The sequence below is a fragment of the Opisthorchis viverrini genome (assembly GCF_000715545.1).
Source record: "Opisthorchis viverrini unplaced genomic scaffold opera_v5_7, whole genome shotgun sequence".
NCBI classification, from domain to species: domain Eukaryota; kingdom Metazoa; phylum Platyhelminthes; class Trematoda; order Opisthorchiida; family Opisthorchiidae; genus Opisthorchis; species Opisthorchis viverrini.
In genome coordinates, this window is record NW_008751663.1 from 1,166,346 (window position 1) to 1,180,536 (window position 14,191).

Here is a 14,191-nt window from a genome sequence, read left to right on the forward strand (position 1 = left end):
TCTGGAACTGAGAGGTCCAAGTACATTTGGCGTGAACGGGAAGGCCTCTTGGAATGGAATCAAACCGCGGATTACGCTTTTATGGCTGGGCATTCTCCCTACTGGGGTTTTGAGGACGGTGCTCAAAAATTTTCCGATGAAACGACTGTAAATCCGACGGCCCATCACCGGGGAATTCATTCTTAAGTTACACCAGGCTTCTTCCCTTTGAAGTGCCGAAAAGTGAAGAGGTTGTTCACCACCGAGTGAAATTTCATAATTCAATATATTTCATTCAGTCGGCATTTATGCGTCAAGAGTGAAACAGCGTACCTGGTAATCTGAGTAGGTTCCATGAAGGCTCAACTACCAATGTTGTTGATATTCTTTCTGTGTATAGCAAACTGCTTGGATCACACCGAAGAGATACCGTTTAGCTTAAATGTTAACTTCCGGGTGTGCAGTTTGGCGTGGCCGACGAACCGGTCCAGCGTTGTGCGCAGGAACCTCACGAACCTTATGAACTAGAACTGTTTACTCATCACTTTATCACTCATTTTCACCCGGCGCCTCGTCGTTCGCTTTTCCTTCAACACCCCTCTACGTTTTCATAAACCTGGTATTTTGTCCAAAGCAGGCACATGAATTACGTGTGCACTGTTGGCCGTAATAACTCACTTTCATACACGAAATGAACTATGAGCAATCAGTGCCTGGTTCGTTTGAGTGGGACTACCTCATCTTGGGAACATGCTATCATATACGTTGAGTAATAAGACGAACAACAACCTTTTATCTCGTAGGCTGTCTGTCTGAATCTACTGCTGATGATTGTCATCCATGATTATAACCGGCTGTTATACAGCCACGGAGGAAAAAGCTCCAATAGAGAGTAGAACCTCTGCTTCCTAGAGAAAGTGGTTAAAGGCAAGAAGCCCGCACAGTTCAGCAATACTAAATCAATACAGTCCGAGATGCTGTGGTTCCGATTGGTTTACGTTGCTAAGGCCATCAGTTACTCTTAATTATTTTTCCACTTTCACCTGAAGCATGGCGTCCAAACTCTAAACAAATGCCACAAACAGAAATTCAACTGAACTTTGATCAATTTTGTTGTAACACAAACGGGACTAAAATGTTGTTTCCTGCGATGGGTGCACGAAGCTGTAGTATGTGCGTTTCATCGGTCTAATCGGTAACTGCCTCGAAGCTGCATTCAGCTGCCACCGGTCCAAACATTAGTGCTTCAGGATTGCAACTGCAGCGCTCTTACTCAGACACACAAGCAACAACCGTTCTTCAAATATATATAAAATCAAGGTTCGGTTTAGGATAGAAATTTCATCTTGGTTATTTTTTGTGGATAGCACAAGCAACAACGTTCTTCAAATATATATAAAATCAAGGTTCGGTTTAGGATAGAAATTTCATCTTGGTTATTTTTTGTGGATAGGGGAATGATAAACACCACAATGATGTATGAATAAGGGAAAGGTAGATTACAACCAGATTTGGTGGGCAATTCTCTGAACAGGATAAGAAGAAAATTCCTGGTTCCCGCGAACCCTGTATGACGGAAGTAACTGAGGGTCCTAAATAACCAGCCTACAAATACACAGTACTCGACGAATCGCCGCAACCCGTAACTGAGGGTGAAAAACATCCAACAATTGTCCCAAGATACTCAGCGTTTCAATCTACTCAAAGCAACTAGCCTACAAATACACAGTACTCGGCGAATTGCCTCAACCCGTAGCTGAGGGTGAAAGACATCCAACAATTGCCCTAAGATACTCAGCGTTTCAATCTACTCAAAGAGAAGAAAGTTCCATTGACTGACCACAATACATGCACAACACATATTCGGATAAGCAAAAAGTCATTTCTTGAGGAACCACGAATGCAGAGAAGTGGTATTAGACAATGGAAATAAGTGTGATCAATCATGAACGTATTGTGGTAAAAGTGAAACAAAACTGCCGTTGTCGAAGGATCTTTTATGGTTCGGGATTATTATTTCTTTGGCAGATAGTGATAGAGCCCGACAAAAGTTACTAAATCTAAAGAGATAAACCGTCTTCTATAGAGGAAAATGTTGGTAGCTCAGGTGGCGTAGGTGGTCGTTGGCTTGTTCGCTGAGCTCTGCAATTTGATTGCAAACGTTTCATCACCAGTTGAGGTGACATTACCAGTACGTTATTGGGTGGCGTAGTGGTGCGTAGCAGAAGGTTAGTGGTTGTGCTGTGGTGCGTGATGAAATGTTAGCAATCGAATTGCCGAGCTCAGCGAACAGGCCGACGACCATAAACTGTCTTCGTCTACCAGAGAGAGAACATAGAAAGCGCGACATGTCCTCGCTCCACATTGACTAATTAACAAGATCCCTGTTTCTTAATCGAATATGGGAAAGCCAGACTACTGTTCACGGCTACCTGTTTTTGGCATGACTGGCCTCCTGATTGGTGGTTATTCAGCCGAACCATTCTTCGCAGTGGTTTTGAATGATTTATGGTCAGACTGAGTAAAAAACGAAAATGGCCGTTTTTTTGTGCTTTTTAGATGTTGAAATATGGTCAACGATTTTATAAATATATTTACGACGGACTACTCGGTCGAAGTTTAAAAACACGGATAACAAGCTTTATTTTGAGAAAAGCTGTTTTAAGATTTTTTACTCCTACAACAGGGAAATTGCTAACCATGGAAAGAAACCATAAAAGAAGAAATTATATATTCGCTTGGATTCATTATCTTTCACTGTACGTATTTTCCAAATGCATGGAAAACCGCAGCCCTATCAGTAATATGATATCTTGCCTCAAAAACTGTTCACGTACCGTCCTGTTTGAAAGAATCAAGTTGAGTGGGTCACTTCTCATCGTGAGATCTCCCCACCTCCTCTTTGATGTAGGCCACCAGAATAACTGCTCCAGGACAGGTGGAGGTAGGCACAAACGAAAATGTACGTATGTAAACTCTGTTAATCCCGCAAATACCTAAAACGAGATAGAAGTGTCCGGTAATCTTCAAGGGTTCAGACACCCATCTGACTGGAAACCCAAGACAGGCATATCAATTAATTAACACAACTTTAGCTTCCTTAGGTCGTCACTTGAGGCTTTGGACAGTCCAATCGCATCAATAGAGTGTGAGCATGTTCGCCTGTCCAACCGTGACTATCCTGTGCCGGTGGAGTAGCGATATCATTCTACCCTCGCATGTCAGATAGCTTGAGTTCCAATCCCGGTACGGTCAAGGAGATATGCTGCTGCCGAGCTCTAGTATGAGCGGAATTCGAGTCAGGCGCGATTGCTGATCCGCGTTATCAACGATATCAGCCAAACGGCCGACGGAATATGTGATTCGGACAGTAGCTACCACCTGGTGGAAGTCCTACCTACCTGCATCTGAATTGCTAGAATTGTGACACTCCTGAAGATACTAGACGTGTTGCAGCCGCATATTTCTATGGATCAGGTCGCAGTTATTTGTAGGCCGCAAGTTTCCGAGAATGAATTCCAACGCCCAAATCAATTCCACCGATATATTCGGAAGGTGAATCACGAAGACTCGTCACACTCCTTAGAAAACGCTGACTCATTTGAGCTTGCGTTGGCGTTTCCAAGCAGGACGTCGTATTGATACCTGAGAAACCGTGCAACTCATATACTTCGAGTGAATGATATAAAGGTACGGAGGCGGAGTCAAGTAAGCGTTTGCTGAAGATAGTCCAGTCAGTGCTCAAGTTGCCCGTCCATGTTGTTCCATATTATCACTCGTCACCCAAAAGGCGGTTTATTAGGTACTCTGCTGTGTGTGGGATGAAGTAGTTCCCGAAAAATGCACTTTTACCAGCCTTCTTCCGTAGGCTTTTGACGCCACCAAGTGTTGCCATTTATAGCCAAGACACGCTTGGGTTCAAGCTTTGTAAACCTGCTGCCAGAAATGTGTCAATAAAATACAATGACCAATAACAAGAGGCGACAGCGAACGTTCCGAAATCCAGTGTCTATTGGATGAGCGTTGGGAAACGGTAAATTTCAGACTTTCTACCACATACGGCCCACTTTTAACTGAAGCCTCGAAAGACGGCTTATATAACTGTAAAGGCCTATTTAACCTGCGGGTTCTAGAGATTTTGGCGACTACACAAAGGGTATGCTCACTACATTCACTCATGTTACCTATCGAAGTTTTGCACTGAACGACAACGTGCTCTGGAATAACCTAAGTATTACGGATAGCCTAAGGGCCGGCAAAAGAGCTGCGCTAACGGTTATAAATGGCTATGCGATCAACCTGGATGCATGGTTTTTTACAAGAAGAAAGAAGGCATGAGGCGCGAGGGCATGCACTACTCCTGAGAAAAAAACTGGTGATTAGTACAGATTAGCAAAACTATTCAAGATTTTGACATTCACTCATTAGGTTTCTGAAAACTATTCGACAGCCTAAGACCGGTTTCGCCGTGCTTGGGTTCGTCAGTGAATCTCTAGTCTGTCTTGTGTTCTACTTGAACCCAATCGGACGGATTTCTCTCTCTCTCTCTCAGCTGAAGAACATCGTAAACGAGAGATTTAGTTGAGTTTCCCGTGAAAACATAATTGACATGCGAATGAGTGCATTTTCCGGGAACTTTACACGCTAGCAAGACGTGCCGCTGATAAACAGAACTGTCCTAATTAGGCCACTAGGTGCACGGCAATATGGAGCTTCCTGGCTGAGTGGTAGGTTTTCGAAAAATACTCTATTTGCCCAAACATGGCAGGAGTTAGTCGGAGCTCAGGCAGCCACCATAATTTTAGCAGGTGTCCACTTTAAACCTGTGAACCACATGCGTGCCGGCGCAATCTTATGCAGCCCTTTTAGGATCACCTTAAGTTAATAACTAGAAGAATTCAAATCAAGAATGTACTGTAAGCTCGATAACTGTGATTAGAACTTGTGTAAAAATATCAAAACCGTAACAAGTGTTTACTGATAAAGGATAAGGCATTATCTAGGCCAGTTTCTTGCAATCCGATAAAAGCTACGACAAAAGCTGAGAGAAAAGTTGGCGACCAAGAGGAAGCAAACACACATCAACAGTTGGAAGACCAACATTCTTTCAGCTAGGACTTACGGATCAGATGGTGGGGGGAGATAGAGTGGAAATATATCAATAATGGAAGTTTGAAGGATCCCAGAAACTTCAGCCACAACGATAGACGGCTCCGACAAGCAAATGTTTGGTTTTCAGCTTTAGACCGTTGACCGCAGGTCACCATATACAACGGCCAACCTTTGAAGCCAATGGTTTATGCATAATTCTTTTCTTAGCTATAACAAAAGCCATACGCAAAGATATGGGCCTCTTTCAGCCTAGTCATCTTGCTGGGTAGATTGAGTGTGACCTTCCGGCTGACGGTACCAAACAGTGGTAAAAGTGTTACGGTATTCCTTAGTATTGCCCAAAACCTGGATAGCATCAAAGTTTAATCTTTAAAGAGCAAAGCTTACCAGAGACCCCTGACCGAAACATTTGTTGCTGAGAAATAACTACCAAGTTACTTTACCGTGCAAGGAACAAGTCATTGAACAGATGCAAATGTTCAGCCCGGAGGATCACTATACCATACGAATCTCACCTGTACCCTCTAACCGTCTTGAAACGAGAGTTTGCGTGATTGTCACGTGGACAGCTTGTAGTATACCTCTGCGTGTCAGGACGGCATATAGACCGTGAGGCAGACCGCCTAACTCGTTACATCAGTGTAGTCTCCACTGAGAGGGATATAATGACAGTTAAGCAGTCATGTGACTCATTTTAGGTTCTCCATCAAAATGGGGAAGCAACTAGCCTGCTGTGAAAAGTTCGGTTTTCAGCAGTTGAGAATACTGGAAAGTTGACACCTTTCTATGTTAACAAAGGGTAACCGTTTACCCTTGTACTTCTCACGATGCGTATGGTAATATTCCTAGAGATCTGACTTTCCTGTGTCGAAAGTTTAGTATTCAAAGGAGCGAACCGTGGTTTCAACCTCTTTTTCACCCATTAATGCGGCATTTTGTTAACTAGGTAGATGGTGACCTGTTTAGTCCACACACATTGATACGTCTCGATAGCCACATCGATTGCGGTGTATACATTTGACCGAAAACCCAGTTTTATGCATGCCGTGAAGCGCCGACCAGTGTTTTTTGTACTGTCTCGCTGCTCTATTCTTTCATGAGATTGGTACCTGAACCTAAACGCAAGTCCTTCTAACATTTTCCGAGAAGAACTGTTAATCGGACGAAATTTCTAATTGAAACCTCTTCTAGTGATGCAGATAATCATGCTTTGGAACACGAGTATAGGGTATGCAAAAATGTACACTTTAGGTGACGAGAACTGTAGGGAGAAAAAAGCTATTGTGGGAAGCGCAGTGTTTACAAGGACACCGTTACGAAGGGTATTGTTACAAAGGTATCATAGTGTAACCAAAATACTGGAGTGAACAAGACAAATAACAAGAACATTTTTGAGTGGAATACAGTAGCTAAGGAGACAATTACGAATTATGTTGTTTCCCACTTTATCGCTGAAATACGCCCTCATGTTGCATTCTTGGATCAAAAGAATTAAGTGAAGGGAGGACGGTTTGGTGCCGACTATTTAGTGCTTTGCACTGTACTAAGATGTAAGCACAGTAACACATGATTCCTTAGACCAAATCACTCAGTTTGACTAAATTTGACTGTATCCTTTGGTAATATTTGCTTATAAATAGGACAGCCACATATTCCGGGTGTGCTGTTTTGAATAACGTTCATTCACGTATTGTTCGACGTCGTAATCTTGTAAAATTTAGGAACTGCTGTACAAAACCCTCTGTGACTATTTCACTGAAACAACAGCTGTTGATCCGCGTGGGATTAGTATGGCAGATCAGCCAACGCTACGCTTTGTCTCTTTTACTTTGTTTGCTGCGCATGTAGCACACAAAAGGAGGACCGACACAAAACATCCACGATCTAATGTTTATTGCATTTGGAAGATTTTGGGAGAGAGGTATGAAAGTCGCCCAAAGCTACACGAAGAAGGTGATACGATGTGTTCAAAGATGTTACAACTGGAAAATTTCCTCCACTATTATCCACTTTTATCCACTATTATCGCATGCAGCAACCGGGAGGTTGCCTAACTTTCTGCAGACAGCAGGGGGGTGAGGGAAAAACGACCACTGCTAACAGTACTTGTCTTTCTCTTTCAGATGAATTGCTTTCTCTGTATCTTCTCCCCATGAATAATACTGTTCTCGTATGCCCAGCCCTTAGGACTGATTACCCCATTCGGCTTGCATGAGTTTCGGCCACGATATCTGCGTTGCGACCGGCGCTCCTAACTCCAGGTCTGAACACCCAGTTCATCGAACTGCTCCTAATGTTTGAGCTTTGAATCAAGCTAAACAACAGGCCACACTCGTCAGTGCGTGAGATTAGTTTGGGTTTGATGTGTACCGTGTATCAGGAACAAGAGTTCAGATCAAAGCGCGGGTGACGAGCTAACTGTCCATCAATATCCACGCACAGCTAAATGCGTGTTTCTGACGATTGAGAGGCTAGTGTGGCTCTCTGTGAAGTAGTCAGGATTGTTCTAACCAGCCAAGCGGAAAGATTCGTGCTTGACTGAGCACCTGGTGAAAGTCTTCTCTGTGGATTCAGCACGGCCTCACTCTGACTGACATTTTCTAGTAAAATTGTGAACAATTTTTTGGATCAGCCCGGTAACCGGTGACCTGCATATTTCGGGATGGAAGAGTTTCCTTTCCAAAATTTAGGTTGTCATGTTTCTGTTGAATGCTCCGTCAGCCGACTTGTGCGCATCCTCCGAGACACGGTCACGTCATCTGCGGTCTGCTCTGTCCATGTAGGAGTCAGGACCACTGTAGGTGAACGGACTCACAAGAATGAGGTAGAAAACCTGGATGCATCATGCATTGTGGATATAAAGTACGGACCATTGTTCCTAACATTCGTTAGGCGTCTGGACGATCTATCCTCAAGTAACCGTTCTTCCTGACCTATCTATCCAGTGCTATTTGTATGAAGGCATGTGACAGGCACCGTTTTTTCTTTGTAAGATCCATTGCAAACAAGGTGCTCTCTTCTTGCAAGTTCACCTTAGATGGTGATATCCATTTTCACTTTGAGAATCTTCCGGTGTATAAACGAAAGCTCACTATAAAGTCGCATGTTGGAACCAAACAAAGCATTTTGTTGGCAGACTGTCAACAGAATGTATAGGCTTTGGTGTACGAGAATAGTGCATAAAAAGCACGTATACTCAACCTCGAACTTCCTGCAGGAAATTCAAGATTTGGGCTTTGTTCTGAAGAAGGCTTATGCACCTTTGGGAGCAAGGTTAGGACCTGGCGGGTATAGGGGAGTGATAAGGAAAAGAAACCAAGACTGGCCCCACCGGTTTCACATATTAACTGTGACAAGAATACACCTGTGATCATTCAAAGATAATTTCCACCTTAAAATTTTAATAATTTGGCCATCATATGAAGGTCCATTGTTCAATACTAAAAGTATACATAAACACGAAAATGTAAAACCAGGGTATAATGCTGCGGTTCACAGAAAGAGCTCAGCACAAACACTGAGAATGGATGCAATCACCTGTTGGAAATAGTTATCGGTTATTACGTATTTTTTAAGAATCCAAACGGTAGTAATTCTCAATTGGCTGCTCCACACGCTGAGAAGTTGGTGTCAAACCAAAAGTTGCATTTGAATTTCTAAACGATCCCTGGTTTGCAGGCTACGTGATGTGATTTCACAAGGTTATTTTATCAACTGTTGGGCTGTCTGGCCTGGGCCAACAACATGTCGTATCAAAAGAAAGAAAGAAAGAACCGGTTCCATTCATTTTGACAAAAAAACAACCTTTTTCACCAGAACATCATAATGTTGGACTCGGTTTTGAAGAGATCGATTAATTTCCTCACCAAAAACCATCATTTCGGCGAGATAGACATTCACAAACGATCTTCTTGGTCTTGTCGCATTCATTTTGAAAAAAAACAACCTTTTTCACCAGAACATCATAATGTTGGACTCGGTTTTGAAGAGATCGATTAATTTCCTCACCAAAAACCATCATTTCGGCGAGATAGACATTCACAAACGATCTTCTTGGTCTTGTCGCAAAGCTCGCAGGACAGTTAAATTCTTAAAACACCCATTGTACTGAACAGATCCCGCAAACGCTGAAAACTTATTTAAGGCGCGCAGAATACCCGAATTCAACTTCCGTCAGAGGTTTTGCACTAACCCCTCAGTACAGGGAAAGGGATAGATGAATCTTACTCATATCAAACCCACCTGAACCATCCATGCGCGAGTCGCATTTTGTTCCAGCTTTGTATGCTCAAATTCACACACAATATTATTGGCCACAGTCCCAACCAGACCGCACCAAAGTTCGAGGCCTGCACTGTGTTAAACCGAAATGCGTCACTTGAAAACGTTCAGAAGCGCCTAAAGTTGTTAGTGCCCTTTTACTTGCACTATTCACGTTCGTTTTCTATGCTTCCATTTGCCTGTGTATCGTGTCTCGGATACAGTCATCTTTCGGGCTATTAGTAGTATTTTTGAGTAGCAGGCAATGCTACAGCGTCTGGAAACCCATCTCTTTCTTGTATCTGATGCACTCACCAGGGTGAAACCGGTGAAGAGTTCGTCAAATACACTCATTTGCTGACTAGTTTCGTTCGAGTGGAACAATCACCTGAACCCCAGCTAAATCTCTCTTGTTAGACTTATTTTTCACCTGAGTGAGCTGCAAAAAGACTGTCATATGTTTCAGTTCATTTGATATTAAAGATAACATTCTACTTTCTTGGCTTAAAACTACCCATCTGCTTGCGGGAAAGTATCGAACAACTCATAACCGATTCATCCATCTTGAACTTCATCAGTTCCAAACGTTTCGTCAAAGCAATGACATATGTGCAACAGAATTTCACGCCACTTGCGAAATACACTAATTTTCGAACAGTTTAGTTTAAAGGGGTGACTCTACTGAACCCTAGTCGAATCTCTGCCTTTTGATACTCTCAAATTTTCCCTGACACTACCGGGATTCACTGTGACAAAACGATTTCCGATTGCGGTGTTGGGCAGTCTTCTTGGAGACGGCATGTGGCAGAGTCTGCCTCATCGGCGGACACCAATCACAAACTAGATTCCCGACGGGTGTAGAAGAGATGCGGGTGTAGCTTATTGTGATCTTGAACCGAAGCACACAGAAAGTTGACGAAAGGATATTCTTCGAACGGGACTAGAATCCCCTCGCTTGAGTGCCTTATCATTTTGGTTACCGCAGTTGATGCCACACTCCCGAAATACAAGTCTTGATTCCACAGTTACTTGTTACACTCTGTCTCATAGATTAACAGCTGATTTTTGTTAGCGACATTAATGATCTCCTTGTGTAACACCAAGCACCTCAGGTCCCGAGAAATCTGTGTTTTCCAGTTTTCGGTGTCGGGACGTTTATTGTGTTCGATTTCCATCAAATCTCTGAAGAAATAATGCCTATTTTATGCTAAGACGCACTTGCCCACGAGTGATGTTTTCATTTCTCAAATCGACTTCCATCCTCAGTTGTTTTCTGTAAAAAAAAGAATGGTTTTGAGGTGTTCAGGCGAACTATGGAGTGAGTACCCACTAAACTTCATGTTTTAACCTAAAGGAACTTAGCAACAGGCGTGGGTCATGATACACGCTCATCTAATATTTGAGGGTAGAGGGCTTGATGGTTTGCGAATGTTGGGTAATCTCGACCGGGGGCCAACTTGTGACATGAATCTCCATATTGACAGCAAGCGGAAAATGTTTTGAAATTTAAATGTTTAGTGTAATTTTTACTTTTCAAATAACCAAGTAGATTCTGGTTCCCCCGTCAGAAAACTTCAGAATCTTGTCCCGAATGAATGAGGTGACTGAGTCGACTGGTGCTGGCTAGCTGCCGCAAAGACTCCGGACATCTGATTGGACAAGCAAATAAGGATGTTGATTGGCCAACTGGCCAATTGGCGATGTTTTCATTACTTACGTAGGCTAAGGGTTCAAAGATTCAACATTCCTACACTAATGTGCACGCTACAGTAGTTTTCACATACTTGTCACTGAGCAATGCTCACTGGATTTCAGAAAGCCAGGAAAATAGCAAATTATTTCGCAAGTGCCTACTTACTGACCGTCTCCAGTTTGTGCCTACTTGCCCGGTGTCTTCCGGCAAAACCATTCACAGACACCGTTATCCAGTTCGACATTTATGAAGAACGTCCCCATGGGACGATGATTGGCGATGTTTCTCAGCGAATTCAATCGGTTTCACATTCCAGTTCAAACCTTTCGAACTTTGTGATTGTCGCGAACCAACCAGCTGTTTCTACCTTATTCCAAATAGATCAAGTTAGAGGACATTTGCTAACCAAACGGAAGCTAGACAGGGATAGTATTTGCCAGCAAGATGCACTCTGCTGTCCCTCTACGGTCTCTGAAGAGAACAGACATTCCGAATCAAACAACATACGTAATGGCGTCCAACAGATCACTTTGTACCGTACTCTGGATGAATGCCAAATTGTGTTTCGTGTTCTATACAACGTTGTTACCGGTTCGGTGGACAAGAACCAGACCGTGCCGATGAATGATGCAGAGTACTTCGGAGAAAGGGGGTACGTTACGATTGTCCTGAATGTGATTGATCTTAATGACAACGCGCCAAAATTTTTGTTACCAGTTGCTACAAACGTACCTAACACTGGTCAACCGGAGAACAATCGGTTACGTACGTTGGCGACAAGTCCCTTGCCAACGGTGGAGTTATGGATTGATGAAACAACAGAGCCGGATGTTTGTTTCGAAATCCCGATGGCTTTTGATGAAGATTCCACACCCTACAGTGTTACCGAGTATCACCTTTCTAAAGTTTCCCAGTCTGAAGTGCTTCAAAGGTATGATAGTTCTGACCGCCATGTGGAAGCTTTTGATTCAGAACTGCCGTTCGTTCTCATGCAGTCCTCTTGTTCCGGAATTGAATGGGATGAAACTAGACTTGGTTTCACTTCTGACCCTTTTTTGACCACACTAGGTGATGTTAGCAACGGTGGCAGGCTACCAAACAGCCGAATAGCTCCACATGTCAAACTAGTCAGCAAAATAGACCGCGAAGTAAGGGATGAGTATTGGATGAAGATCCTTGCCATGGATAGTTCGGAGAGTGGGCTTCCAGTGTCAGATAGACTGAAAGACAACAAGCAGGAACAAGGAGTTTGGAATACGATCCACAGTCTACGTCATACCGGTACCTTGTTAGTTCGGGTTCGTGTATTAGACGCAAACGATAATCCACCCGAGATTGCATCCAACTTGGAAATACAAATAAACGAGGATGTAGCCGTTGGAACGGTGGTAGACACCCTTTCAGGTACGGATCGAGATGCAGGTGACAACGGTCGACTGACATACCGGATTGATCCAGAATCACTGGGAATGCAACAGCAACACTTTCCGTTTAAAATTCATCCAATCAGCGGGGCCATAACTGTTAGTCAAGTGCTAGATGCAGACCAGTCTCGATCTGAATCCGTTAACCGACAGATCCGTTTCAACGTCATCACATCTGATGCAGGTAGACCTGTCCCTAAAAGTGCACTTACGGTGGTGACCGTGAGCATCGTGAACGTTAACGATGAAACGCCACAAATAAAAGTTGTCGACTTACAAAGCCAAACAAATCCACCACGTCCTCTAGTGAAAGAAAACCTACCACCGGGACAATTGGTCGCATTTGTGACAGCTATAGATCGGGATTCTGGCATTTACGGCTCTATGCGCTGTCAAGTAGATAACCAAAAGTTTCAGTTGGAGATTATAAATCCCATAGTTCCAGTGGTGATTCCCGATACGGTAGCTTCGAAAGCGCTTGACTCGCATACCAACAAACACAATAATATGTTGGAATTCAAGCTGACCACCACCGTCTCCCTTGATCACGAACTGGCCGCATACGAGACTGTGGAAATCATTTGCACAGATCAAGCGCTCGAGGCATCAGCCATACGTACTGGGCGATCCAGAATCTTGGTAACCGTTATTGACGACAATGATAATTCTCCCAAGTTTGATCGCGATGAGTTGTACCTGAGAATTAACGAAAACGAAGCAATCAATGAGTTGATTACGACGTTTAACGCAACAGATGCTGATCAGGTGCAACGATTCCCTTCGCGGCAGTGGGCTGATTACCATTTGTTAAATCGAGAACGATTTCCCGCACCCGAGTTCCGGGCGGAAGACTACCGTAGCGTACCCAAAATAAGATATTCCATCGATTCGGTTGGTAACAGTTATTTTCACCTGGACTCCCTCACAGGAGCTTTGTACAGTAAAGTTCGATTTGATCGCGAAGAGAAGGATGTAGTAAACTTCACGGTGACTGCCACGGATGGTGGCACTCCGCCAAGGAATGCGTCCATTCACGTTGTTGTATCAGTTGTGGACAAAAACGATAATGCTCCCAAATTTGACCAGGATTTATATGAGTTTGAACTGTTTGAAAACACGTCTGTGGGAGCGACAATTTTTGAGTTAAAAGCGACCGACAGAGATGTTGGATTCAATTCGGAGATAGTTTATCAAATGGAGGACTTTCAGGTGAGCAGAAATACGGTTTATTATCATTCGTTTACTTTGTTTTTTTTTGTTGATTACTACTATCTTTCAACTGGGGGAGAAAAGCGCAACTAGTTTCAGATGTACTGTCACCCAGGTGACGTATGATGACAGCGGATTTTTGAGTAAAAGCGACCGACAGAGATGTTGGATTCAATTCGGAGATAGTTTATCAAATGGAGGACTTTCAGGTGAGCAGAAATACGGTTTATTATCATTCGTTTACTTTGTTTTTTTTTGTTGATTACTACTATCTTTCAACTGGGGGAGAAAAGCGCAACTAGTTTCAGATGTACTGTCACCCAGGTGACGTATGATGACAGCGGCATGATAAAGTGTCTTACGCACAACGTTCTAAATAAAGACAGTCGATGAAAGGGATTTGAGCAAAGGCATGGCAGATGCTCGGGTAATTCGGGATCGAATTAAGTGGTATTTTACAGCAAAATTCTAACTCAGAGTCAGTGATGCTGATAATTCCCTACACTTTACAAAC

General features: G+C 43.3%; 1 protein-coding gene across 1 annotated transcript; it reads left to right on the forward strand.

Moving 5' to 3' along the window:
• Positions 1-11,148: 11,148 nt before the first annotated feature.
• T265_00703 (hypothetical protein) lies at positions 11,149-13,770 on the forward strand (the record flags this gene model as incomplete). The annotated part of the gene is made up of 1 exon (XM_009164552.1): positions 11,149-13,770. The coding sequence occupies one exon, from the start codon at positions 11,149-11,151 to the stop codon at positions 13,768-13,770; it is 2,622 nt and encodes an 873-aa protein (XP_009162816.1).
• Positions 13,771-14,191: the final 421 nt, after the last annotated feature.